The sequence below is a fragment of the Anarhichas minor genome, unplaced genomic scaffold (assembly GCF_050575085.1).
Source record: "Anarhichas minor isolate MPS153535 unplaced genomic scaffold, ASM5057508v1 ptg000005l, whole genome shotgun sequence".
In the NCBI taxonomy this organism is placed as follows: domain Eukaryota; kingdom Metazoa; phylum Chordata; class Actinopteri; order Perciformes; family Anarhichadidae; genus Anarhichas; species Anarhichas minor.
Genome location: NW_027466451.1, coordinates 2189879 through 2217453, shown reverse-complemented (window position 1 = coordinate 2217453; position 27575 = coordinate 2189879). Strand labels below are relative to the sequence as shown.

The 27575-nt window shown below is 42.8% G+C and overlaps 1 protein-coding gene across 1 annotated transcript in view; it reads right to left on the bottom strand.

The window, feature by feature from the left end:
- The window catches only part of LOC142972024 (NT-3 growth factor receptor-like), a 217994-nt gene extending 190960 nt beyond the window's left edge, over positions 1–27034 (bottom strand). The window contains exon 1 of the mRNA XM_076112799.1: positions 26757–27034. Coding sequence (XP_075968914.1) covers positions 26757–27034 — 278 coding nt within the window. The remainder of the gene's footprint in view (positions 1–26756) is intronic.
- Between the last annotated feature and the right edge of the window lie 541 nt (positions 27035–27575).

Sequence of the window (27575 nt, the reverse complement as noted above, 5' to 3'; positions counted from 1 at the left end):
CGTTCCTGTCAGAATGAGCATCTGAAATGTCTTCATTTATGAAGCCCAGCAAGACACTTCACCTGCTGACAAATGGCTTAAGGCTGGAAGTCAAACACTGATAGCAAAAACATCGGCAGAGAATGTTTGATTCTTAATTGATTCGACACACTCAGTCTATGAACTGCAGCAGATGTTCACCTCCCTCAAGAACAAAACATATGACATAAACTGCCCGTATAGTTCATTTGACACCAAATCTTCATATTCAATTTTTCATCAGATGTCTCTGATGAATGACACCATTAACACCATTTCCTAAAAAGCATGAAATGTCATACATTTACCAAGCTGACAGCTTAGAGGTAACACTGCTCTTAAATGCTCCCCTGATTTTAGAACAAGACTTCGTAATGATTTAAGTTGTGGTTGAAGTAGAAGCACTGAAATAAGTCAAAGTGTTAGAAGCTAAAGTGCTATAAAGAGCTGCTTATAGTGCTAGCACTGAAAGGAGTTGAAGTGTCAGTTGAAGTGAAAGTGCTGAAGCAAATTAAAGTTTCAGTTAAAGTCTAAGCACTGAAAGTGTAAGCCCTAAACACGTCACAGTGTCAGGTGATGCGTAGGTGGGGAAGGAGTTATGGCGCCGCACGGGATGAAGTGGGTTTAGAAATGAATAGAATCCTCAATAGACATGAGCTAGGTGCAAATCAAGTTAAGGCTACTGTGAATAACTTTTAACCCGTTATGATACAGTCTCAATTTAATACTGATGCCTCTATATGAGCTACATAAGTACATGAGACCATCAGCAAAAAGATTGGGTATTTCTATACAGTTATAGTTTAGTATCAGAATCAGCTCTATTGGCCATGTATACGTCCGCATTGACTCCGGTTTCCACATTGCTCTCAACGTGCATATATAGAATATACAAATAAACAATATTATAAAAACAAGGACATTAAAGACAGAGAAGTAGAACAGAGAAACTAAGCATGAACATTTAACATTTAACTACTATGTACTATATACTGTAAATATAAATATATATCGAAGAATATATATGAACATAAAGAACAATGACAATGGATTTGGGGTATTAGTGCAGAATGGTGGTTATAGTGCAAATGGAGGTGCAGTATGTCTGATTACGTGTTCATCAGAGTGACGGCCAGTGGAAAGAAGCTGTTCCTGTGTCTGGTGGTTTTGGGGTACAGTGCTCTGTAGCGCCTACCAGAGGGGAGGAGTTGGAACAGGTTGTGTCCAGGGTGTGATGTTAGTAGTATAGTATAGTTTGAAAGGCTGTACGCCAACTAATATGGACTGAAGTAAGCAAAAATGTTGGGTATTTCTATATAGTTATTCTTAATGATTGTCATTGGTACCACATGGCCTGATTCCTTTCGAAATCAGACAAAATCACGCAGGTTCACCAGAAACTCCTTCAGCTCAGACTCTAGCGAGGCTTCCCGGCAGCGACCAGTCCACTGCTTCGCTGCTCCGGCGGGTGGCAGAGAGCTCCAACCCTGGCAGTAGCAACTCCTCCAGGAGCAGAGCTTTGCCTCGCTGTCGCTGCCCGACATCACGCTATTCGAGGACCAGGCCATATTACTGGGTTCGCTGGAGAGAAGGGAGCCAAGGGAGAACCAGAACCAGGACTGTGCAGGGCAAACCGTCAAACCCTGTGCCAGTAAATTGATCGGTTTTCTAAAGGTGATTGGTGCTCGGATCGCCAAAATTAACACAAAATGAAAGTTTATGGAGCGTTAAAAGGGTTTAATGTGAATCATTTATTTAAGATAAAAGTTGGAATAACACTGAACTAATACTAAGGGCATTTCATCACTAGACCATGTTGTTATGACGTGTGTATCGTGTTAAGATTTCGAGACACACAACTCTGTTATCAGCCAGTATACTGGTCTTTCAAAACAAAAAAGTTATGTTTAAATGCCATTTAAATGAATGGCGGGCGGATTCACAGACACTGGACTCCCTCCAGAACCAGTGAGCGTTAATGCTGGGATGTATCTGCATGCTTGAGGCCTGCTTCGGGCCGGTCGTGAACCGAGGATGGCTCAGCTGTTTTCGCAGCCAGGTTCAGCCTGGATCTAAACACACTGGAAGCTGAAGTGGGCTGGGAGCCAGACAGAGGGAGAGAGAGAGCCGGTGGCCGACAGTGGTTTGTGTGACTGGCTTATCAACACAACGGGCTCTAGCTGAACAAATTGCCTTCTCTGTTCACTGTGATTAGACTGCAACCAACACACACACACACACACACACACACACACACACAGTGACAAAGTCACACTTTGAGATGATGTGTTGGCAATCAGAGACCAGCAATTGCAGCGAGATTTCCTCATATCCTCCTTGGAGAAGGGCCCTTCAAGGACACTAGGTCAGTATGTACAGTGCCTTGCATAAGTATTCACCCCCCTTGTACTTTTCTACATTTTGTCATGGTATAACCACAGATTCAAATTTATTTCATTGGGATTTTGTGTAATGGACCAACACAAAATAGTCCATTTGGAAGTCGGGGGAAAGTTTACATGGATTTCGAAATTATTTACAAATAAAAGTGTTGAGTGCATATGTATTCACCCCCTTTACTGTATAACCCCTAACAAAGATCTGGTGCGACCAATTGCCTTCAAAAGTCACATTTGCAAGTCACATAATTAGTAGATAGGGTCCACCTGTCTGAAATGTAATCTCAGTATAAATAAACTTGTTCTGTGAAGGCCTCAGAGTTTGTTTGAGAGCATTACTGAACAAACAGCATCATGAAGACCAAGGAGCTCACCAAACAGGTCAGGGGTAAAGTTGTGGAGAAGTATGAAGTAGGGTTAGGTTATAAAAAAACATCCCAAGCTTTGAACATCTCACGGAGCACCATAAAATCCATCATCAGAAAATGGAAAGAATATGGCACAACCACAAACCTACCAAGAGAAGGCCGTTCACCCAAACTGACAACCCAGACAAGGAGAAAATGAATCGGAGGAGCAACCAAGAGGCCCATTGTAACTCTGGAGGAGCTGCAAAGATCCACAGCTGAGGTGGGAGAATCTGTCCACAGGACAACTATTAGTCGTGTACTCCACAAATCTGGCCTTTATGGGAGAGTGGCAAAGAGAAAGCCACTGTTGAAAAAATTCGTTGGTTCGTTGGTCTGATGAGACAAAAATTTAGCTTTTTGGCCATCAGACTAGACCAGGCATGGGCAAACTACGGCCCGCGGGCCGGATACGGCCCGTTGGGCGTTTTAATCCGGCCCGTCAGATATTGGTACAAAATTGTCCATATTATAATTAAGACTAGGGCTGGGTGGTATACCGGTTTTAATTTCCCGTATGATATGAATTCTTCACACACCATCATACTGGTGCATATCCAAAACAACTGCTGTCTGCTGTCAACAGGCAGCTAAATGTATTCTTTGCCGCCGTCGGTCAGCGCTAGTTCTCTTATATGTATTGAGAGGGAACCCTAGTCATGGTCATAACTTTATAACACAACAATTAACAACCCACAACTAACGCTCTTTAACAGAGAAAAACACAACAGCACACAACAGTCTGTGACACATAAACAATTTGTAACACTAATAATTGTACATTTATAAAATTTCACCGCCGAACTGCATGCTGGGTACAGCTCGCGAGCGAGCCTGCTTGCTAGCACAACAGTCTGCTGGGAGAGGCTCGTCGCTCCACTTACATTAAACATTAAAGAACCGGAGATGCACCGATAGAGTTTGACACATATGCAACGCTGATTACCGTAATATGTGTGGTATTTGTTATAAATGTACATTGGTGCAAAGAGGGTGATAATAAGCTGTACTGGAGGGGCTTAGGGCCCAGGGGAATGTAGGTGAAGGAAACAGGAAGAGACGGAAGACACGCCACACAAACAGCTGTTCAGCTCGTCACGATCCTGTAGACCAGTGATTCTCAACTGGTGGTTCGTCGCGGACCCGTTTTCAGTGGGTTGCGGGCCTTTGCTTTATGCAGCGGAGTTATTCACGCTCCTTTCCAGCATTTACGGCACTTGTTCAGCGGTGCAGGAAAAACACCGACCAATGCGTTGTAAATCACGTCACGTGATGCAGTTTAGCCAATAAAATAAGGGTATTCTGATGTTTCCTGACTGCAGTGAGATGCACCCACACCGTGACACAGGGGGGAGAGACAAGGAAAGACATTACAGAGCAGACCTCTGATAATGTTAGATGTGACAGTCAAACATTTGTATGATCCGGTCGAAGACTCAAACTGCTAAAAAGACCACAGTCATTAACCTTTACACTAAAAACACTGTGTCGAAAATGACTGCTTAATAATTAAGTGCATGATAAAATATGCATTAATGCTTACCGTGTAAGATCCCAGCTAACTGTTGAACACCTCAGATCTGTTCTGAGAATTGCCACAACCAAACTGACACCAAACGTTGACGCACTGGTTAAAAAGGGTGACCAACAACACTGTTCCCGCTGAAATTAAATTGTACTTGTAATTTATATTAGTTCACACAAACACTCCATTCATCTGCTACTGGCCCGGCCCGTCTGTCAAATTTTAAAACTCAATGTGGCCCCTGAGCCCAAAAGTTTGCCCACCCCTGGACTAGACGCTATGTTTGGTGAACACCAAACGCTGCACATCACCACAAACACACCATCTCCACCGTGAAGCATGGTGGTGGCAGCATCATGCTCTGGGGATGCTTCTCAGCAGCAGGCCCTGGAAGGCTTGTAAAGGTAGAGGGGAACATGAATGCAGAAAAATATCCCCAAATCCTGGAGGATAATCTGACGCAGTCTGCAAGAGAACTACGACTTGGGAGTAGATTTATTCTGCAGCAAGACAACGACCCCAAGCATTCAGCAAAAGCTCCACAGAATGGTTCAAAGACCACAAGGTGAATGTTCTGGAGTGGAAGTCAAAGCCCAGACCTCAATCCAATCCAGAATCTGTGGCTGGACTTGAAAAGAGCTGTTCACGCCTGATCCCTGAGTAACCTGACAGAGCTTGAGCTGATTTGAAGAATAGAGAAAAATCTTAGTGTCCAGATGTGCCAGCCTGAGTGAGACACATCCACACACAGTGGTGTGATTGCAAACTAAGGTGCATTTACTAAATACTGACCTGAAGGGGCTGAATACTTATGCAATCTTTACTTTACCTTATATATTTTTAATTAATTGACATTATTTTGTAAAAATCTGTTTTCACTTTGATATTAAAGAGGTTTTTTTTGAAAATGCTTGTCAAAAAAGCCAAATTATATTGAACATGATTTCATGTATAAAAGCAACAAAAGGATGAAACATCCAAGGGGGGTGAATACTTATGCAAGGCACTGTATGTGCACACACTAGGATGTGCAATTGGGATTACGTCTTAGACAAATTGATCAGTTGACCCCCAAAGTGCTCGACATGAGACTAGCGGGCACAATATGGAGCTTGTTTTCCTTTCTTTGCTCACAAGTGTGCTCCATACCCCGTCCTCACACTCTGATGAAGCCATCTTGCAATCCCATCATGATAATTTAGGATTGAACGTGCTCAAGGTATTTCGTGCATTGATCTTCATTATCGCATGTGGCAATTTTCTTGCCAGAAATTTGGGGATATTCGCAGAAAATTCAAAACACACATTGATCTCTCATTTAATCTGACAGTTTTTGTTTCAACAATTTCTTAAAGTTCCACCAGATGATCAGATTTACATAACCTATGTGTGATTTATGAAACTGTCTCAAAGTCAACTAAAATTAAGGGATTGCTTCACATTGCTTCACATTTTTACTCAAAAGTATCTGTTATTCCCATCATTTTCTAAAGTAAAGTTCTTTAAAGCTGCAAATTTGGGGCAGCGGACTGAGCTAAAAAAAAACAACATCTAAGATATTATCACCATGTTCATATCTGGCCCGAATTTTTGTTTAAAACATTCTTCAAGTGAACTAAAATGATCAACAGAATGTGAAGAGGTTACAGCGTTTACGTATTGTGTGCAGAGACATCCACTGAAATGAGCATGCTAACCAGCTAGCCCCGGCCCGTCCTGTCTTGTAATACCACTTGTACCTGGAGAGGCGATAGTGAGTCACTGTAGCATCCAGTCTGTCAGTCTGTCAACTCAAATTTTCGTTTTATCTTTACCCGCAAACGGGAGACTATTTCCCTGGGAGGAGGGCAGGTGGCGGCTCCAGGGGATAGACCTTCAGTTAGTCGTTAGCTGTAGCAACTAACATTCAGCCAGCGCAAACTCCAGAGCCTTTCTTATAATAATAATAATAATAATAATAATAATACATTTTATTTATATAGCGCTTTAAAAGGCACTCAAAGACACTTTACATGTTAAAAACAGAAACAATAGAAGCATTTATAATAAGAACAAAATATACGACATAACTTTAAAAAATAAAATAAACATGAAAAGAAAGAAAGAAAACATACATGACTGACTTTGGAGGTTAAAAGCAGATTTGAATAGGTGAGTTTTAAGTGCAGTTTTGAAAGTGGCGAGTGATGAAGAATGTCTGAGGTGTTGGGGCAGGGAGTTCCAGAGGGAGGGGGCAGCAACGGAGAAGGCCCTGTCCCCCCAGGTCCGATGCTTGGACAGAGTAGGGGGGGTAAGGAGGTTGGCGTCGGCAGATCTGAGGTTGCGGTTGGGAGTGTGATGGTACAGGAGGTCCGAAAGGTATGAAGGGGCAAGGTTGTGGAGGGCTTTGTAAGTGATGAGGAGGATCTTGAACTGGATTCTTTGCTGTATGGGGAGCCAGTGGAGGTTTTGAAGGACTGGGGTGATGTGGTCTCTGGTGCGGGAGTGGGAGAGCAGACGGGCAGCTGAGTTCTGGATGTATTGTAGTTTATTGATGATTTTGGTGGGTGAGCCGTACAGGATGCTGTTGCAGTAGTCCAGTCGAGAGGTGATGAAGGCGTGGATGAGTGTTTCAGCGGCTGCGGAGGAGAGGGAGGGACGGAGACGGGCGATGTTTTTGAGATAAAAGAAGGCGGTTTTTGTGATGTGATTGACGTGGCGTTCATATGAGAGAGTTTGATCGAAAATGATCCCGAGGTTACAGACATGTGTGGAGGCAGGAACAATGATGCCATCGATGCAGAGGGAGAAGTTGTGGTGGGAATTGTTTAATGATTTGGGGCCGATGATGAGGACTTCAGATTTGTCGGTGTTGAGTTTGAGGAAGTTTGCTTGCATCCAGGTTTTTATATCTGTTAGGCAGTTGGTGATGGTGGAGTGGATGGTGGGGGTGATGGATTTGGTGGAGATGTAGAGCTGGGTGTCGTCAGCATAGCAGTGGTACTGGAGACCATGGTGGCGTATGTCACCAAGGGGGAGCAGGTAGAGGATGAAGAGGAGGGGACCGAGTACTGAACCTTGGGGGACACCTTGAGAGACTGGGGCTGTGTCAGACTTGAATTTGTTGATGCTGATGAACTGTTCACGGTCGGAGAGGTATGATTTAAACCAGGAGAGGGCTGTGCCAGTGATGTGGAGGGAGGACTCGAGACGGGAAAGGAGGATGGAGTGGTTGATGGTGTCGAAGGCTGCGCTGAGGTCGAGCAGTATCAGGATGTTGAGGGAGTGTTCATCAGAGGAGAGGAGGAGGTCGTTGGTGACTTTGATGAGGGCAGTTTCTGTGCTGTGATGAGATCTGAATCCAGATTGAAATGGTTCATACAGTTGGTTTGAGTCCAGGTGAGTTTTCAGTTGATGGGCAACAGTGCGTTCCAGTATTTTAGAGAGAAAAGGGAGATTGGAGATGGGTCTGTAATTGTTGTGAATGTCGGGGTCAAGGCCAGGTTTTTTGAGGATGGGTGTGACTGAGGCGAGTTTGAGGGCGGGAGGGACTGAGCCAGTAGACAGGGAGGAGTTGATGACAGAGAGGAGGTGTGGGCGGAGGGCCGGGAGACAGGCCATAACTAAAGTGGAAGGGATAGGGTCAAGGTCACAGGTCGGAGTCTTCATGCCAGAGAGTGAATTATTGAGATCCGAGGGGGAGATGAGAGAGAATCGGAAGAGTGACCGGTCAGTTAGTGGAGGATTTGCAGATACAGGGTTGGACAAAGCGGGGCTGGAAGTGGCCAGTTGGTTGTAGATGGTGTCAATTTTTGCTTTGTAGAACGTCAGAAAGGAGTTGCATTTCTCTGCTGTGGAGGAGTGGGAGAGATTGTCCATAGGTTTGAGGAGTTTGTGTATTGTGGAGAAGAGGACCTTGGGGTTGGTCGAACCAGAGAGGATGATGCCAGAGTAGTAGGTGGAGCGAGCAGAGTTCAGAGCCAGTTTGTATTGCTGTATGTGTTCCTTGTACGCCAGGGTGTGAACTGTGAGGCCGGTTTTTTTGGAGAGTCGCTCTAGTCTGCGTTTCCGGGATTTCATGAGGCGGAGTTCAGGGATGAACCAGGGAGCAGTGTGGGTGAATGAGACAGTTCTGGTTTTGAGAGGGGCAAGCTGATCAAGGCAGGAGGATAGTGTGTTATTGTAGAGGTTGACCAGGTCTGAGGGGGAGGGGCTAAGGGAGGGGGAGAGTGTGGAGAATTTTTCAGTGAGACAGGCTGACAGGGATGAGGGGCAGACAGACTTGATATTTCGGAGAGTGATGGTGCGCGTGAGTTTGGGTTCTGGGATTGGGATGTCGATCTCCATGATGATGGCTAGATGGTCGGAGATGGTGAGGTCATAGCCGGAGAGGTGGTTGATGGTGATTTTAGTGGAGCAGACCAGGTCCAGGATGTGCCCGCGGTTGTAGGTGGGGAAGTCGATGTGTTGAGTGAAGTTGAAGCATTTAAGCAGGTCCAGAAATTCGGTGGCAGTTTTACAGTCTGAGGAGTCGATGTGGATGTTGAAATCACCAAGCAACAGGATGGAAGGTGAGACGGAGCAGAGCTGGGTGAGGAATTCTGATAGGTCAGAGAGGAAGGCAGGGTTGGGTTTGGGGGTGCGGTAGATAATTGCAATGACCAGGGATTTAGGACCAGAGAGTTTGAATGTGAGCTGTTCAAATGAGGGTGGACTTTCGATGTTAGTCAGTCTGGTCTTGATATGTTGGCGGTGAAGAGCGGCAATTCCTGGGTGGTTTGATTGAGTGCGTAGTAATCCAGGTGTTTTTGCCAAGTTTCAGTGAGACAGAGGATATCAAGGTTGTTGTCAGTGATGAATTCATTGATGATTGGGCCTTTGTTGCTTAGTGACCGAGTGTTGAACAGAGCAAGCTTCATGGAGTGTTTTGTAGTTGGTTGTGAGGTTTTGGGGAGGGTTCTGAGGTTGGCTGCATTCACGTGCTGTTTGTTATGATGACGTAATGAGGGACGTATTGGTACACCGATGCTGAGTCCACAGAGACGGGATGGAATTGACAGAAGTGGGGTTGTAGATGATGAACTTGTGCTGGGAGCCGATATGAACATCACTGGGAGGGATGTAGCTGAGGTTGTTTTTGTTTATGGCTTTGTGAATGCGGTGTGAACGGGGCAGCCTCTCTGTCACAATAGTATGAATGGGGAGAGCTGCAGCTGAAGGAGTTGATGACAGGGAAGGCCAGGAGGGGGAGCAGTCACGGGAAACTGTGCTCAGAGGTGGCAGCGTAGAAGAAGAAGGGGCGTGTGTGTGGAAAGTAAATAGTCAGTCATGTGGACAAGAGTGTACAGCATGCTGTAAATTAGCCGCTAGCAGGCGGCTACCCAGCTTGTTAAAATGAATACCATCGTTCTTAAAAGAGGAAGAGCGATCCCAAAACAGGTTAAAATTGTTAATGAAGCTCACGTTGTTGGTCCTGCAGGCGGCCTGGAGCCAAGAGTGGAGGCTGAGGACTCTGCTGAACCGCTGTGATCCACGGCCGAGTGTTGGAGTTGGACCACTAATAAAAGCAGACAGTCCACAGCTGTTTAAAAAGTGTAGAAGATTTTTAAAATCAATCTTGGTCAACTCAGACTGGTGGAGGGCTGTATCGTTGATTCCCACATGAACGATAATTCGCCGAATGGTAGACGGGAGGGCGTGCAGCAGGCCAGGCAGTTTCAGCAGGATGTCGTGAGCCGTTGCTCCGGGGAAACAGTGTGTGGTCGCGTTGAAGAAACGGGTATTCCTGATTATTGATTATGATTACTGATTATGTTGTTTGTACTTTTTGGCTGTTATTTTTGGCTTTTTTTGTGTACATTTTTTTTAGCTGCTGTCTTGGCAAGGACTTCCTTGGAAAATAGATTTTAAATGTCGATGGGACAAAATAAAGTTTAGATGAAAAAAAAAAGGTAAAAGTGTGCTGAGGAGAACTGCAGCGTTGATAATTCTCCCTGGGTTCATCACTACGAGCCATTTGATCCCTTCATGATTACATTACAGTCATTTAGCAGACGCTGTTATCCAAAGCGACTTACAATTCAGATCCTATCACACCGTAGGCACAGCTACGGCAGCAATGTTGGGGTTAAGTGTCTTCCTCAAGGACACATCGACATGCGACTAGCGGAGCCGGGGATCAAACCGCCGATCCTCTGATTGAAGGACGACCCACTTAGCCACAGTCACCCACAACATCAATATGATCAATATCAAAATACTAATTAATATACAGGTTTGAATATCCAATTTGAATTATTTCTCAATAATTTCTCACCTAAAATCATAATTCTAATGTCTTTTGATGCTTCTCACAAAATGATCTACTTGTACCTGCAAATAACTTCAAGTAATATTGTGTTGTTCACTAAAGTTAACTCACTTTAAACCCCAATGGTGTTTGAAAGACAATTTTTTGCTAAAGAATAAAAGCAGTGAGCAACATTGAAGAGCAGACATCTGATGGGGTTTGAATTCAAGGGGAGGAAATTCCCACACTCCCTCCTCCTCTCTCTGAGACAAAAGTATTCAGTAGAAGCAGGACTGGTATCTGCATGCATGAGGCCCAGCTCAGTTTCCTCTGTGATTCCGCAGTAGACAGCCAGGTGTGACTTTGAAGAAAAGAATTCAGACACGTTAGACAATCAATTTCTCTGGGATTTGCCGACAGATGGCGACGTGCGACAGCAACTGGCCGTGAGAAACACGACATTGGACTGCGAGTGTCGTCAAATCCGCTCCCGTTTCCGACTCTGAATTGAGGTGAAAATGTCAGCCTCCGCTTCAGAGTGGAAGTGCTGCTGGAGGAGTTCATTTTCTCTGAAGCTTTTATACCCAAGGAGGAAGCGTGACAGCTTCTCATCTATCTGTCAAGACACACACACTCTGCAGCTAATACAAAGCTGGGCTTAATGGGACTCATTTTCTAATGAGTGATACACGGACTTGGGTTGAAGGTTTCCCAGTCATTTAAAATCATTACTTTCTCTCCTCTCCAGGATATTTCATGCAATAAATGAAGTTTGATTTCCAACCCAGACCTGCATCATTAATCATTAAATGGTCTTTTTCCTTCTCATTTTTAGGTTATTGTGTCATATACATTTGATTGTGTGGAAATATATTTAGTTGAACAACAATTTCTCACCAGTTTAAAATACCTCTGAGTGGTTATACTGCTGAAATGAGGTTATGACTGTGTGCAGTGGCAGGAAAGAAAACCACTTGTTGAACCTCCTGCAGTTGGTTCAACGAGTGGCTTAGAAATATGGCACTATGCGTCCGTCACGCTTGACACACTGACAAGACTAAGGTGATACAAAGTGGTCTAAAGTGAATGGCGCTAGTGCATATAGAGTGTGTCTAACTCCACTTTTGCTGGTTAAATGACGCATAATCTGGGTGCAAAAGTAATGCGCATGGGGTTGTATTCAGTCTCTTTATTAATCATAGGTGCGTTTTGTGCGTAAAATGAATCAAACCAATTAAAGTGTCATCTCCCATTCCCTTTAAAAGCTTGCTATTCATAAAGCGGATCCAGCTAATTGGAAAAGCCATTTTTCATCATTAAGATTTTGTTTTTCAAAGGCTAAACGCCAACAAATATGGACTGAAGTAAGTATTTCGTTAGATATAAACATGTTGTGAATCTTGGAAATTAATAAAACAATAATAATAATTTGGGGGTTCTCTTTCACGCTCTGGAGAACGCGTTGGCCATTTCTAGGAAGAAATGGCTACAGCTGTAAAGGTGATCCTGCTACATCAGCATTTTTGGTCTCTAGTGTGCAAAAACACACCAACGCACAATATAAAACATGGCTAAAGTGACCTGGACATGGGGAGCAGATTTTCAGTGAGAATTCTCAGTAAGCAGTAAAAGAGAACTGTGGCTATTCTCTGAATACCCTGAGAGGGAACTCCTCCAAACACAAACACACACAAACACACAATGCCAAGTAGTGATTATTTTCTGATTGTGTGGCAGCCGTGTGCAAATCTTCCAAAACCTTTCATTTGGAAGTGAGCCTGTTATAAAAGTGGCACAAATACCACAGTCGGCGAGGTAGACCGGGCAGGGCTGTAGTGGAGGGCAAACACACCCGCCTCTCAATAGGTGGAGTGAAGTTTACACAGATATCCCAGGGTGTGTAAACACAGCTCAGCACCACAGATTATTAAACTGGGTGGGGCCGCGGGCACGGAGGGCCTCTGCTTGCATACACAATCACAATGCTGCCTCACTTAACAGTGAGCCTTAGTCTAAATCTGTTACAGTACTCAGAAAATAACAAACCCACTCCCTCTATTCAAACTGAGAACGGATCCTGCGGACAGTAAGTAAAACCCCACACACACACTGATGCAACAGTAACTTTCATTTCTAAATAACTATGAAGGAAACCACACCGCCATTGAAACAGACTTTTAGAAAGAAGCCAAATTAGAAATAATCGTCTTTAATATGAGTATATTTATCATATTTTTTCTGATCTGTTCACATTGAAATTTGTTGTTGTCTTTCATTTTTCCCCCTTCCAAGATGATTTGAAATGTGTTGTGCTTTGCCATCTATTGATGTATTGGTTTTTATTTGGCGTCATGTTGTCAATGAAAGTCAACAACAACAAAATAAACAGTTGCTTGTTTGTATCTGTGTTCAGAAATTTGACAGCAGCCTGTAGACTATTTGTGAAACTTAAAAAGAGTTGACACCTGGAATTGTGCAATGTATAACTGTACAAATGAATGAATGAACTGTATTACTTTACAATTCAGCAGCAGAGACACAAGTTAAAAAATATACACTTCCAAAAAGAGGAAGGGAGAAAATGTTTCTATCATCTAAAATAAAATAAAATCATAAGAAATCATAAAAGATTAAAAACAGACTATTGCTAGTTATGGTAAATATTAAAAATATATGTTTTGAGTTGTCATTTAAAACTGTCCACTGAGTCAGAAAGTCTGATATTAAAGGCAGAGTGTTCCATATTTTTGGGGCGTCGTGGCCTCAAGTAGCATCCCCAAAGGTTGGGAACAGCTAAAGGAGCAGCTGTGGAGGATCTTAATGTTCGTGGAACATCATTAAATTATAGCCAGTGTGTGACGTAAAAGGGGGCGAGGCAAATGGGTGCCTTAAAAACTAAGAGAACGACTTTGAAATCAATTCTAAATGACACAGAGAGCCAGTGTCGGTTGCGTAAAGCAGGAGGTAAACTTGTTAAAAACCCCGGCAGCAGCATTCTGAATGCTGAATAAATGGCTTTGCAATGACTGCTTTTGGTGGGCAAGTATACAGAGCATTACCGTAGCCAAGACGACTAGCAACAAAAGCATGAACAAGCACTTCTGCATCTTGCTGGCTCAGCCGACATGTCTCCTTCGCTTAATTTCGCAAAAGACAGTTTAGATCAATACCTTAAAATGAGCTCTAAAAGTGAGGTGATGATCTAAAATGATGCGCCAGTACACTTTGTTGTGAGTAACAATACCGGCAGCACTAATAGTAGCTGTGGTAGTTGAACTGGAAATACACTGTTAAACTTCCTAACACTACTTCTAAGCAGCTTATTGACAGCAAGTATTTAAATATATATGATAAAATACAATCTTTTATTTCCTAAATATTTAAATTTATGGAAATAACCACTATAGATGACATAACAAAGTAAAATGATAACAGTGAGAATTTTTGACAGTGAACACTGACTTGATGGTTGAAATCATTTTTTCTGGATGGTGGTCAAAAGAAAAGTTTGTCTGGCGCCTTATTGTCAATTACATTTCTTAGACAGGAAATCTGAATCAGCAAAAATCTGCCAGTTGAACTAGTAGCAACTAGTAGCGATGTAATCCCACAGACTGAGCATTGGCTTAATTCATCATTTTCAACTGATTGTTTGAGTTCCAAGTAGCACAGCTTGGTGGGAAAGAAGAGGCATGACCTCTCCTCACAGTTCCAACCACATCCATTATCAGCAGATGTAAACCTCTTGTCAACCCTCAGGAACATGAGCAGCAGCAGGAGGCGCTGTTCTTCACTTTTCCCAAACATATGATGAGTGAAATTAGCTATATTTACCCCGAAGGATGATACATATTTACACTGACCTGGCTGATAATGGAAGCTTTATGGTTCACATTGCATCCTTGTCTCTAACCTATATTATAAACTGATAGCACAGACTGGAATACCATCAATCATAAAGAAGTACAGTGTGTATTTGTGTAGGTTTGCCTGTTCAGCTATCTTTGTGAGGACCAATGTGGGTTTTCGTCCTTCAGAGAGAGGACATTTTGGGAATTTGAGGACTTTTTGGCTGGGGGGGGGGGGGGGGGGTAGTCAAGGTGCATCTTGAGAGAAAGTTGCATGTATACATTTATTTTGTTATTGTTTATATATTGTTCAAGGGGCTTGAGGTATAGTGTTCTCAGTTTAGTTACAAGATGGGTCCTCTGCAATCATGAAGTTTCTTCAGAGTGAATGAACAAGCAAAGAACAGAAATAGAGGCTAAGCTAAAATAGAGAAAAAGCTGTCTTTGTGAGGACCAATTTGATTTTTAGACCTTGAGAGTGAGGACATTTTCAGAAAGTGAGGACATTTTAGCCTGTTCTTGTTTTTGGACAAACCTTAAAATGCCTGATTGATGGATCAGACTTGGTGTTAATGTGCAGGTTAGAATGCGGTTCAGGTTTAGGTTGGATAAGATTAAGGGGCCCAAGAGTGCATAATGTTACTGATGGTCCTCACACAGATAGAAGCACAAGGTCGTGTGTGTGTGTGTGTGTGTGTATGACCTTATTATGTGTGGGCTGCAGCGGTAAGTGATTCATTGCAATGAACCGCAAGGATTCATATATCAGCGTATCCTATACACACACACACACACACACACACGCACAGCATACTAACACACTATAAACCACACATCATCACCTTCTGCACACTCACTCAGTACGCGTAGCTGGCAATCACTGAGACAGAACGCTGGACCTACTTCACTCTTGGTCCCCCCCCCCCCCCCCCCCCCTCCCCACACACACACACACGCTTTGCTCGCACTTGTGCAATCAAGGACATGCGAGCAAATGCACACTCACAGATAACAGAATCTACTGCCGACAAACCAAACATCTGTCCAGTGTTTGTTCCAGTGTTCCCATGAGATCTGGGAACATGACAACATTGCTATGCTGATGACCGACCAAGGCGGAAAACACAAGGAGTCATAGAAGAGTTAAGCGCTGTGATGGTGTGTGCCCTATTTCAAAGGCTGTTTTAAACCAAAACCTGCTCATCTAATGAAAATAGATAATTGCAGTAAAAGCCACCTGTGCTGTTGGCCTCGAAAAACACCGACACATCAGACACCCCTCTGAGCTGTTTGTGATCCATAATCCCGCAAATTATTGACATTGTCAGACAGCATTAGTGCATTACTGAAGGAAATATTGACTCTTTTTTTTTGCATTTTCATAATTCATAGCATTTTAATATTGACGTCAGCGCAGCATCGATCCTTGGCCATTGACGTTCTGTCATAACGCGTTTCACGAACAGCTCTGTTAGATACATGGAGACGGAAAAGGAGGACACACGGCATGCTTTCAGTGTTTTATGTTAGCGTGAGTTGGTCAACAGGTGCTGTATGGAAACAGTTGTGCATGAAAGACGTGGTGATGGGTTTGTTCACTGCAAAAGAATAATGTTATTTGGGTTATTGAATAGCCACACACAGCATGGCAGTATTCATTTAAATATCTTGTCTACATGTCAGCACACATTGGTACTTTTATTTTCCTGCAACGTTTGTCCACTCAATTAAATCAATTTTTTTTCTACTACACGTTTAACAATATGAATGTAGGGATGTAAACCATCTTGACCCAAACTGATAATGTGCCAAGCACCCGGCTTCTAACTGCTATAGGTCACAGTGTGGACAGCTCCTGGTGCTGAAATGAAACAAGATAAAGCAAGAAGTCTCTGTCAGTCTGTCTGTGTGTCCTTTGCATATCTCCACAAATCTCCACCCGTTCTACTTCACACTTTGTGAGTGTGTTGCTGGGGACCAAACGAACAGTGACAACGAATATTTCAAAAACATTACATTTTCCACTGGGCACATGGTTTTTGCTCTGTTATGTGGAGCATGTTTGGGCCGTACGCTGCCTGAAAGCTCTGTAGACACTTCTCAGAACTGGAATAGACACCTTTTACTTGTTTGTTGGAAAAATAATTCACATTGTGATATTTTGTCATTCCAATGAATAGAACATCAATCTGAGCTGAGGCAGCTAGATCGACCACTGAATCACGAGGACAACATTTTAGCCCTAACGTCTTGTATAGACTTAATATTATTTATTGTGCTGAACAATTTATGTTATATATAATTGTGCTATTTACTAGCATTTTAACTAACAATTATTTGTCTGGCTAAACAACCCTAATAAACCTGCATTTCATTCAGAGGCTGCTGGTCCTTCTCAGGCACTCAGTGTTCCTCCCTCCCGCTCCACTAACTGCATGTTGCTAATTAGCATTAATGCACTCACCCAGTGACCCAGCAGCAACACCTGGCATCATGTTGGGATCTGATAGGGGGACTTTTAGAAATTGAGCTTCCATTTTTCTGTTCAGGGTCAAGAGGGAGCTGGAGCCTATCCCAGCATGCATCAGCTGAGACAGGTCTCATGTTAAAAAAAAAAGAGACAAACACATTTACATATGCTGTATTTTACTGAGTACATTTGTTTAATGCATTTTTATTGATTTAATGTAATTGATGTAATTAGAAAATAAATCTGAGCGGCATTTTCATACATTATAAAGTCCAGTGAGCCCCCCCCCCTAAAGGCCTTTCCACACTGGGGGGCTTGATTTTTGCGCGATCAATTTGCACGTATATATATATGTATATTAACTTTATTTTATTTTTTATTTTTTTGCCATAAATACTTTCACACAGAACATGAATATTAATCGGCCAAAAAGCGACACTTTCTTTCCAGAGCAATGTCAATTTGTCTGGGCTTTCAAACTGCGAGTAAAGGCATCAATCAATTCCATTGTGTGGAACAGGTTGAGGATTTATAAAACAATATTACAGAGGCGCCATAGTCCAGCAAAGACGTTAACCTTGAGAAAGGCAGTGCAGATCAGATCCACTCGTTTCGCTCTTACCTTTCACAATATAAGCCCTAGACATGTAATATGCTCAGGCGTGTTTTTTGCATTTTTGCATCATTTATTTGTCACGCCGGTGACTACATTTAATAAAAAGTATCTGTGGATTGGGCATTACGGTTCCCCCACCTGCCAAACCACACTTCAACCCTGAATGCAGTGTATTAATGCCTTCAAATGAATATTTGTAAATTACAATCCTGTCCTTTTTTTCCCTATTTAAATGAAAGATTAAATAACAGTGACAAGCGTGGTTCAGATGATTCAGAAATGTCTTTTTTAATTATTTCATTCTGCTCCCCACTAAGTGCTGATGAGCAAGGAGAAAGAAAATAGCCAGCTAAAACTCAGTGTCACATTATCGCCTTAACAGCATCTCAACCCAGACTGTCTAATCCTTTACACATCCTCACACAAACACACACACACACACACACACACTCACTCGCAGTAATGTGGGTGACATGATGCGGGCTGTCACATTGACGTGGTACATAATGGCTACTAATGTTATTGGTTATTACATAGCGTATTACATAGCGTAAGCACAGTGGGTCATTTATTCCGTTAAGGCCTCAGAGAGTGGGGTGGGGTGGGGGGGGGGGGGGGGTTCGATGGTGCCAAGGTGACTGGCTCGGTCACCACATTGAACGCTCACCTTGTTTGATATCATAAAGTTAATTACACTGCAGAGCTATTCCGCTGATAATCATTTAAAAATGCATGAGTTACAAACTGGGGCCTGAATTATGGAACAATTTATGAAGCTTTTATGCTTTGCCAGGCTAACATTATCACTTACCGTGACATGCACTGAGCAGTGGGGGTGGTGAGGATCTAAGGCAGCATTTGTTTTGCATTTAATTATTTTTTATAAAGAAAATTCTCATAATAGCAATAATGTGGCAACACAAGGTGGAAAAGTGCATTTGAACATCCTCATGAACCCACTTTTATTATCACAAATGGTGGTGTAAAATGCGCAAAAGCATAATAGACTTCTGAGGTTTTTGAGATCTCTGTGCTGAGACAAAGGGATATGACTATGTGTCAGCTATGTGACTATGTGTGGAGTTTTCCATTGTTTACCTTCAGTAGTTCCAATGAACAACAAGGCCAACTGTATCTTGCAATGATTTAAGCCTCACAAACCAAATTCCATTCTCACTGCACTGTTATGGTGGCAAGATAATCTCAGAGAAAGATATCTTAACACATGGGCAAATACAAAAACTGCATGACTAGTTACCACTAGAGGTAGGGCTTGGTAGAAGTTACAATGCTAGTACCAATGCCAGTGCAGTTAAAGTGATACTGATACCAATACAGTACTTCATTCTATACCCACTATGTGAATAGTAGCTGCGTGTGTGCCCACTGGCTACCTAATTGCCGCCGCACTGCTGATAATGCTATCCCCGACCCACGTTGGTGGGATCTTGTTGTTGCAGAAGCGTAACCCCCACCAGTTCCACCTTAGGTTTAAACTTTTAACTCTGTCGACATTGTTGCTGTTGTTTGCGCTGTTAGCATCGTTGGCTTCTAGCCGCCGACTTGGACATCTCCGTGTCCAGACCCGGCTGTATGGGTTAGCTTCCGCGGTAGTGGGCCATTAAAACGAAGAACGCTTGCAGTGATTGGCTATGAATATTTTTCCACATCATAAAAACCGCAGATATCGCTTGACTGGAGAAGTCTCGATACTTCTTGTTACAGATTTATTTTACTTGACACCTTAAAGGTATCAAGTGCCGATACCTAGCCTTAATTAGTGGTTTATGGGCAAAATACCCAATTACAGGTGACATATAATTGCCTTTGGCCCCCCCCAATTTTTTGCTATTGAGGCTTTCAGGGGGTCCGAAGTTTCATTTAAAAAGGCTCGGACAGATTTCGCACACTGGGCATGATCGTAAAAGAGGTTTCTTTTTCCAAGGTAAGTTATAACTGCACCTCTGTATTAAAGAATTCTTGGAGTTCTACAAATTGTGTGTCCCGGCTGCAGCATAAACAAACAAGCTATTTATATCAAGCAGTGAGGGTTACACTTTTGCGTTAACCCTCCGACCACAGCCCCCCACTGAATATTCGGACTGCCAAATGTCAAATTTGGAGGCGCAAAAAAAACCTGCTTTTTGTTTCAGTCCGTGAAATTAAAAGGGAGTGATGAGGAACAACTGCGTGTCGCAGGGAGCTGTCCATGTATGTGGTGCTGATTTTTTAAACAGCACAGTACTTGATCTCTCTTCCTCATGTTTCATCTCCCTTTTCTCTCAGATATAAAACCTCCTCTCCCTCCTTCATCCACCTCAAACTGTTTCTCTGTCTCTCCGTTTTCACGCTTTCTCTCCTGCTTCTCCTTTCCCGGGGACATTAAATAAAAAACAAAGCAGCCTTATCGCCGAGCGCCTCTCATTTTCTGGGGTTTTCCGCTCATTTCACTAAATTCTCTGTGACTGGCGTGAAAAAACAAGCACTCGGTGTGGAAGCCGCCCCCGTGTTGCACTCTCCTACACACAGTGGTGGGTGGAAACAGGCATCACTGCTGCAGCAGCCTCTTTTCAGCACCAAAACGGATTAATAATGAAATGAGGTTTTGTTCTCACAATATAATCACCGTCTATCACCTCACAGATATCTTTAAGTCTCCTTTTTTTCTCCATCTCCCTGTTGGAAAAATAACAGTGACTGATATTCTTCTTCCAGTTTCAGCTCTTGTGTGGTTTTATTTGTGTGCCATTTTATTTGCTGTGCTATGTGATCCTAATGCACTGTGATGTGTGTTGACTGCTGCCAGCTGAAAGTCTTCACACAGAATAAGAGGGGGGGGGGGCGCAGGGGGGGGGGGGGGGGGGGCAGAAGGAGTGAATCCCTGCTTGTGTTCAAGTGAGAGGAAGAAACGCTCCGCCGTTCCAAGAAAAACGTCCAATACGCTGAACTTTACACAGCGGGGTGCAGGTCTTCATACAGACTTCCTGATGTGTGCAGAGACCCGCAAAGATTTCAATGCACACTCTATCTAATCCAGCGCTTCTGTCTTTTACTGTTAATCAACAAAGGTGCATTATCATTGTCATTTTAACTGCACAATGTATTGAGCCCAACTGATACTAGACTTTTGAGGTTTTTGAGGTTGATTCTGATTTCTGAACGATCTCGATTACAGTTGCACGAGGGGGCTCCGTCCCAAAAGGTTGCAGCTAGTCCGTGCAAGGGGAGCCGTGAGCCACCTTCACCGGGCCTACCTAGACTGTAGGTTATCAATGGCAAACACTGGATGAGTCATTTGAAACTAGAACCGTGGCAGTTTTTCTGCAGCGACACAGTTGCAGCGTGACGTGTTATTTCGGCGATGTTGCACGTCCTGCGGATTGCAATGTTGATGCTGAAAAGAAATATCGTGTGACACAGATTTCATATATTTGTTAATGTTCGGGGGTTTATGTACAGTTAGGCTGCAGCAGAATTGATTTCATCAACAATTCATCAGTTGTTTATTTGGGTTTTAAGATCTTTAGTTTATAAGTACTAACATGACATCTTAAAAGTTTAATAAAATAATAATAGTTTTGTTCGACCAACAGCAGGCTAATGGATACATTTGTTTCCAAACTAATTGCCATTCATGAATACAGTACAGTGAGTTTGATGAGAATAAAGCAGGCACGATGGATCATCTATCTGGAGTCAGTTTCAGGTCTTCTTTGAAACTGTCGTGAGATGAATGTAAATGGCTGACTGGAAGGTGAAAGAAAAAGTAATTCAAACATCATAATGGCTATTCTGTCTTTTGGTTAATGCTTGAGCAGTTATGTGAATGTTTCGCCGTAAATAGGCTAAAATGTTTGAAGGAAAGGCTCCAAATCAGAAGCACTGCTACCACACTTAGTTCTTTACTGTGATGTCACTGTGCATTCTGCCAGTGCCGGGTCTTCCCTCTCTCGTGAGTCACTGTGTGTGTATAAGCGTGAAGATCGGATTAATTTCACTGTGAGCGGCAATGAGCTCAAATTTATACGGACAGAGGAAAGCGATCCGAACGAGGCTCGGACTCAGATGCAGAGGGGATTTTTTATTAATTTTTTTCTGCTTGCACCGAAACACGCTCCCATCCCAACCACTGGTGCTGCTGAGTTGCAGAATGCAGCGGGAGATGGACAACTGACATGTAATGACAATCTGTGTGTGTGTGTGGGGGGGGGGGGGGGGGGGGGGTGGTTGCGGGCTAAATAAGAGAGTATGAGGATACAGTCGCAGTTTGTCGTCTTACCACAACGACAACCTGCTGGACTACAACCTCTGAGAGCTGGGTGAAATGTTGTTAAATGTAAAATCCCTCAGAGCAGAAAGACACACACATCCATGCACAGACATAACTACAATGTGGCGAAAGGAAATTCATGTAAAAAATGTCGATCTTTTATCTTGATGACCTGTCGACATTGTTTTCTACTTTCAATCCGCCAAAGCCAAGTGAGGTGAACTGAGCCGGAGGAGTACGGTGCTGCATGTCCCTGAACTCAATGTTAGACAACACTCAGATTCTACTATGACGTGATGGAGCCATTATTCCTGATTAGCTCACTGCACTGGCAAAAGCACTCTTCCCTGTCAGAATACTCCTTTCCATCAGGGATGGATGGTCAGCAGGAATGGGTACCAATGGACCGGTCTTAAACTGGTACTGGTTGTTGATTAGCCAGAACCAAAATATTACTTGAAACTGAAGTTGCAGTTTGAGGCTGCCTGACCGTTGTGGGGAGGAGGACTCAGCCTCCAGTCTTTTTTTTGCTTCGTTACGCTAATTGACACATTTGGTTGATGTCATCGCAAATTTAAATGTTTGAGGTGTATCTCGACTTCAGTTGAACAATATCGGCAAACGTTCTGACACAAATTGTTGTCAAGTGAGCTCGGCCAATGCGACTAATCGGGCGAATACGACTAGCATGCTAGAGCTAAAAACATGCTGGTGCGCTGCCAAAACTTTCCGGTTGAAAGTCGCGCTCCAGAATTTTTATCCCGCGCTTAAGTGTGGTAGACATTAATATACTATTTTGACCGTTTGGGTCACAGGGAGTACCGAACGGATGGTGCATAGCAAACCGAACATCCTGTGCTGAATGGTTCAGGACAAATAAACGTACAGTTCCACACTTACTGCCTTTGAGTTATTATGAATCCCGGTGCTTTTTCTTGGCAAAATCCTCCGTGCGCAGCATACAAGTGCTAGGATTGGCCAGGCATCCATGCTCGCCGAGTTACCGGTAACTTGATTTGTTCAGGTCCTATGCGCTGACCAATGGGCTATCCTGATCCTACCTACTCGAGGTCAATGCCTGACCTTAACAAATCTGCTACACAGAGCGGGTCTTGCCAAGAAATGCAGTAGGATTTATAATTGCGCACTGCCTACTGTTGAAAAAGCTTTCCATACTTGTCCACCCATCTGCTACTGCTAATACGTTAGCAAGCATTGCCATGGTTCTGCTTGTTTTCTGTTCAAAGGACTGGTTCTGATTGTTAAATACAAAACTCACACGCCATATGTCTGCTGAAAGAGTAACGGGTCGCTGTGATCATTCCTTTATAGCACCCCTACACTGTAAAAGATCACGCAGGCCCTCGTTCTTTGCGGTTCAGCTGAAGTGTTTGATTGCTGAGGTGTAAAAAAACAGTGACGACGAACATAGCAAAAGTCACACTCCTAAAACCTAATTTTAGCTCCAGGGTGATTTCTGAATTTATTTCCACACAGAACAAGTGCTCTGGATATATTTTATTTTCTTAAAGCACGCTCAAGGTTAAAATGCTCAAAAGAACAATGTGACGTGTTGACTTTATCAGATAAAACAACTCAATAGTTATAAAGTTTAGAAAGCGACACCAACCAGCCTCAGTTTGAACACCACTGTTGACATCTGCTCACGCTGGCTGGCTGCATAACTTGAAAACGACAATTGTGCACAAGATAATAAAATCCCAGACAAGCTCCGGAATGATTGCAACTTGTCAGACATTGAAATGGTGAGGTTAGAATCAATATGTCTTTAAACTGATTTTCCTTAATCTGGTTCAACAACTTGACTGATTTTCCACCTGCACGAGGAGGCAAAAACATGAACTCAGCCTCAAAGCCTCAAAGTTCCCTTTAAGCTGCCTCAAAGTGATTTTTTTTTCCATGCTTCCAATGCCAACTACTCCTTCAAACTCGACGGTATGTAAATTTTTAGCAAAAATGCATGTGTTCAAGGAAGTAGTGAAGACATGCATAAATTAGAATTGGATTGTTCTGCACCATTTGAGTGAGAGTTTGTAAAACAGATATTTTTATATTGTTTTGCTGTTGTTAGTGCTGGCCTCCATTGACTTCCATTCATCAAGGACTTACTCTGTTTTGGGGCATTTTTTGATTCTCCATTCACCATGGAGGCATGCAAAAAAGTGTTCTTCAAGAATTCAAGGTAGCATGGTTATCAAAAAACAAACGTTGATTTTGGAGGTGAGGTGCTTTGTCAAAATGCAGATGCATCATGTTGTATATATTCTTTGTGTCTTTAGATAAATTATATTTATAAATGTTTATACCTACATCTGTTCCACTTTTTTTGTTGTCCTTGTTTTATGTTTTTTTATATTTCTCTTGTTTATTTGTAAACTTGTGAATGTACGTTGAGACCAAAGTGTAAACCGGAGTCAAATTCCATGCGTACGCATACATGGCCAATAAAGCTGATTCTGAGGTATCATGTTTTTGTAACTGACCGACTGTATGGAAATGCTCGATGCATATATCAACGAGTGTACGGCTAATGAATTATTCAGTATGGCTTAATGAATTCAGCTCCGACACAACTTCTGATTGTGAATGCTGACCACTTTCTGAGCAGGTGACACATGCATGTGGAAAATCCCGCAGGAGGATACGTACACACACACACACACACACAGGGATAACGGTCATGTGAGATGGACTCGATCGACCTTATACTGTACAGACGCCTCTCGTTTGGTCATAGAGCTGTCTTGACAAGACAGATTTTCCTCAACACCGAACCAATAAATCCCATCAAACAAGGTACGTCACGTTTGGGGTCTTTTTGAGCTATTCTCATCCAAAGGAAGGAGGATTTCTTGAGAGAAGTTCAGCCTCCTGTGGTTCTCAGGCCGGTCTCACGAAGTAAATAGGGTATTTAAAGTCATTTGGGTCCTTGGTGGTTTGTATTCAGCGAGCAATGACTGCTTTTATCATCCAATGTAAAAGCTGTTTCAAGATATCTGGTGTTATTACCTCTTGGTCAACGCGGTTTTCTGTCATGAAAGGATATAAAAAGAAGGTATTTAAGGAGATACTGCAGTGAGCGAAGGGGAAGAATAATAAATAAGGAAATGCTTTTTGTGCTGTTCTTTATTGAAGAACTGGGGCCTTTCTGATCATCTTCCGGTAGCTCATTCACAGTCAAAAAAACAAAGAACATCTTTTAGGCTTTTCAAATATCCACTAGTTGAGAAAGGATCTGAGTCACATGATGTACAACTGCAGCGTTCCAAGTCATTTTGGTCAAGGTCAACCTGACTAAGAAAGGACTGCCTGCCACCATGAATGCAGAAAAAGGCCACTTAAACCACCTTTATGTACTAATTCCCTAAGAATTCAGCACTTTTATGGGGACATAGATTCATTGTAGGTGCTTTCAAATTGGCTTGGCTCATATTGACGCCAAGTGTCACGGTTTACTGAACACTACATCACAGGTTTGACCAGCTCTAAAAGCTGAACTAGTTTAAGGTTTATGGGAAAAGAAAATCTCATTGAACATTCAACCACAACAAGGTCACAGAATCCCTTGATCGCGTCCTTCTTAAACAATTTTAGACAAAACTTACATGGATAAGGATAAAAACAACCACATATGATCTTCAACAGACCAAACACCTGTGTGTTGCTGCTGCTTTTCTGTTTGCTCTTACAGTAATGACTGACACATTACCTCTGACTTGCCTCTGACTTGACCCCATGAGCTCAGTAGAGGACCCTTCCCTCTACATTGAAGTTGTTTGCATAGACTAAGATTATGTTCAAATAAGATTAAGACATTCTAGAGCTTTTTAAGGGAGGATGCCCAGTGTCATGTAGTACTGGTTTACCAGGTCATACAGTATATAAGCTAGTGTACACAAATATAGAGTAGATGTATGGGTGTAGTCCCGGGATGGCCAAACTACGGCCCCGCTGCCAATTTTTAAATGGCCCACTGTTATTTAAAAAAAATAATAGAATATGGTTTGAGCATATTTCTAATAAATTGGATGTACATTGCACATCTTAGATGGCGACAACATTTTGTGAAAACCAAGATCATTTGTACCTGTTCTGTTTTTTCATCTGAACATTAGATATACGGACTTACAGATATAATCTTACATTTGCATTGTAATATTTTAAGTAGGCCCCGAAACCAACATTTAGTCATTTCAAACTCAAAATATATTTACTTATTTACAGATTTACACGTAACATCGTCATATTTTAGGTGGGCACAGTACTGTTTTTTTATTTATTTATGAGCAGATTTTCTTACAGTGTAACTGTTTGAAAAGATTACTTTGGCCCATGGCTCCTTATATTTTTCTTTGTATGGCCCACAACAATCCAAAAAGTTTTGCCAACCCTAATATAGACGCAATTACAAAAAACGGTAACCTGTGACCTCCAGCTGAGGGATTGGGGAATCACCGATTTTCAGGCTTAAATTTGGATCTGAAATGTTTCATTGTGTACCACAAACATAATGGTCTATTTTTACCCTTATTTCAATATTAGATTATTTGTGTCCGTTTTTTCTTTTTTATGATGATTCAAAGTTTATTTTTGTGAATATCCCACAAGACAAACACCAATTCTACCCCCATAAAGCACACTATAAAGAATGCATCTCTCCTTTTTTTCCCCCAACTGAGGAACCTTTTCTCATTACTGACATGTATTGATTGTTGCCCATATGCTGTGGATACATATCCATCAAAGGATTTCCTTTATTCTAAGGATAAACACCAAAGTGTGGAGGTTTTCTCTGCATTAAAAAAAACTAAATTCTGCAATCAAAAGGTAACCTCCTGAACCCAAATGAAGACCACCGACACACAGCTACATGACTGATCTAACGCAGCAGCAGCAGCATGCAGTAGCACTTACATGGAAGTGATGTTCTGGAAAAGGTCCTCGATGCTGCCGGTGCTGTTCCCGGCGCTCCCGGTGCCCTGGAAGGACAGCAGCGGGAAGAATTTGCTGTTGTCGGACTTATTGCAGTAGATCTCCGTGGGCGAGCAGGTGCAGGTGGGCGGACAGTCCAGCAGGGAGCTCAGGTAGTTGCGAAAGAATACGGTGAGCAGAAAGACGACCTTCCAGCAGCACCGTACCCCGAGGGGGCGACGGACACCGAATGCGCCAAACGACGCGCCAGATCCATCCATTCTGTCACGATTCGAGATCTCCTCGCAACTTTGCGACGGAAAAAAAACGACTCAAATCCTCTTGTTCATAGTCCGCTCCGTGCATACGTGGGTGTGCGAATGCGTAACCGGCGTTCTCCTTATTTCTCTCAATGGAGTCCAGATGTTAAATCAAGAAGAAAAAAACATATCTCCCTTCATGTCCCTGCGTATCCATATGTGTGCGTGTGTGTGTGTGTGTGTGTGTGTGTGTGTGTATACGTGTGTGTGCGTGTGCGTGTATGTCAGGGCTTTTGATGATGCCAGTCACGGCTCCTCTGCGCGTTTTTTTAAAGAAACGCACCGCCGGGGAGGAAAAAAAGGTGCAAGAAATCCCGAAAATAATCCAGATCCATGACATGAAGGGGTCTGAAGCGCGTGCGGTCTGGTTGTCTTTCTCTTCCCCCTCCTCTCTCTGCATCGTTTTATGTCATCTCTCTCTCTCTCTCTCTCTCTCTCTCTCTCTCTCTCTCTCTCTCTCTCTCTCTCGCTGGTTCCAGACGGTGGGAATGGTGGAGAGACG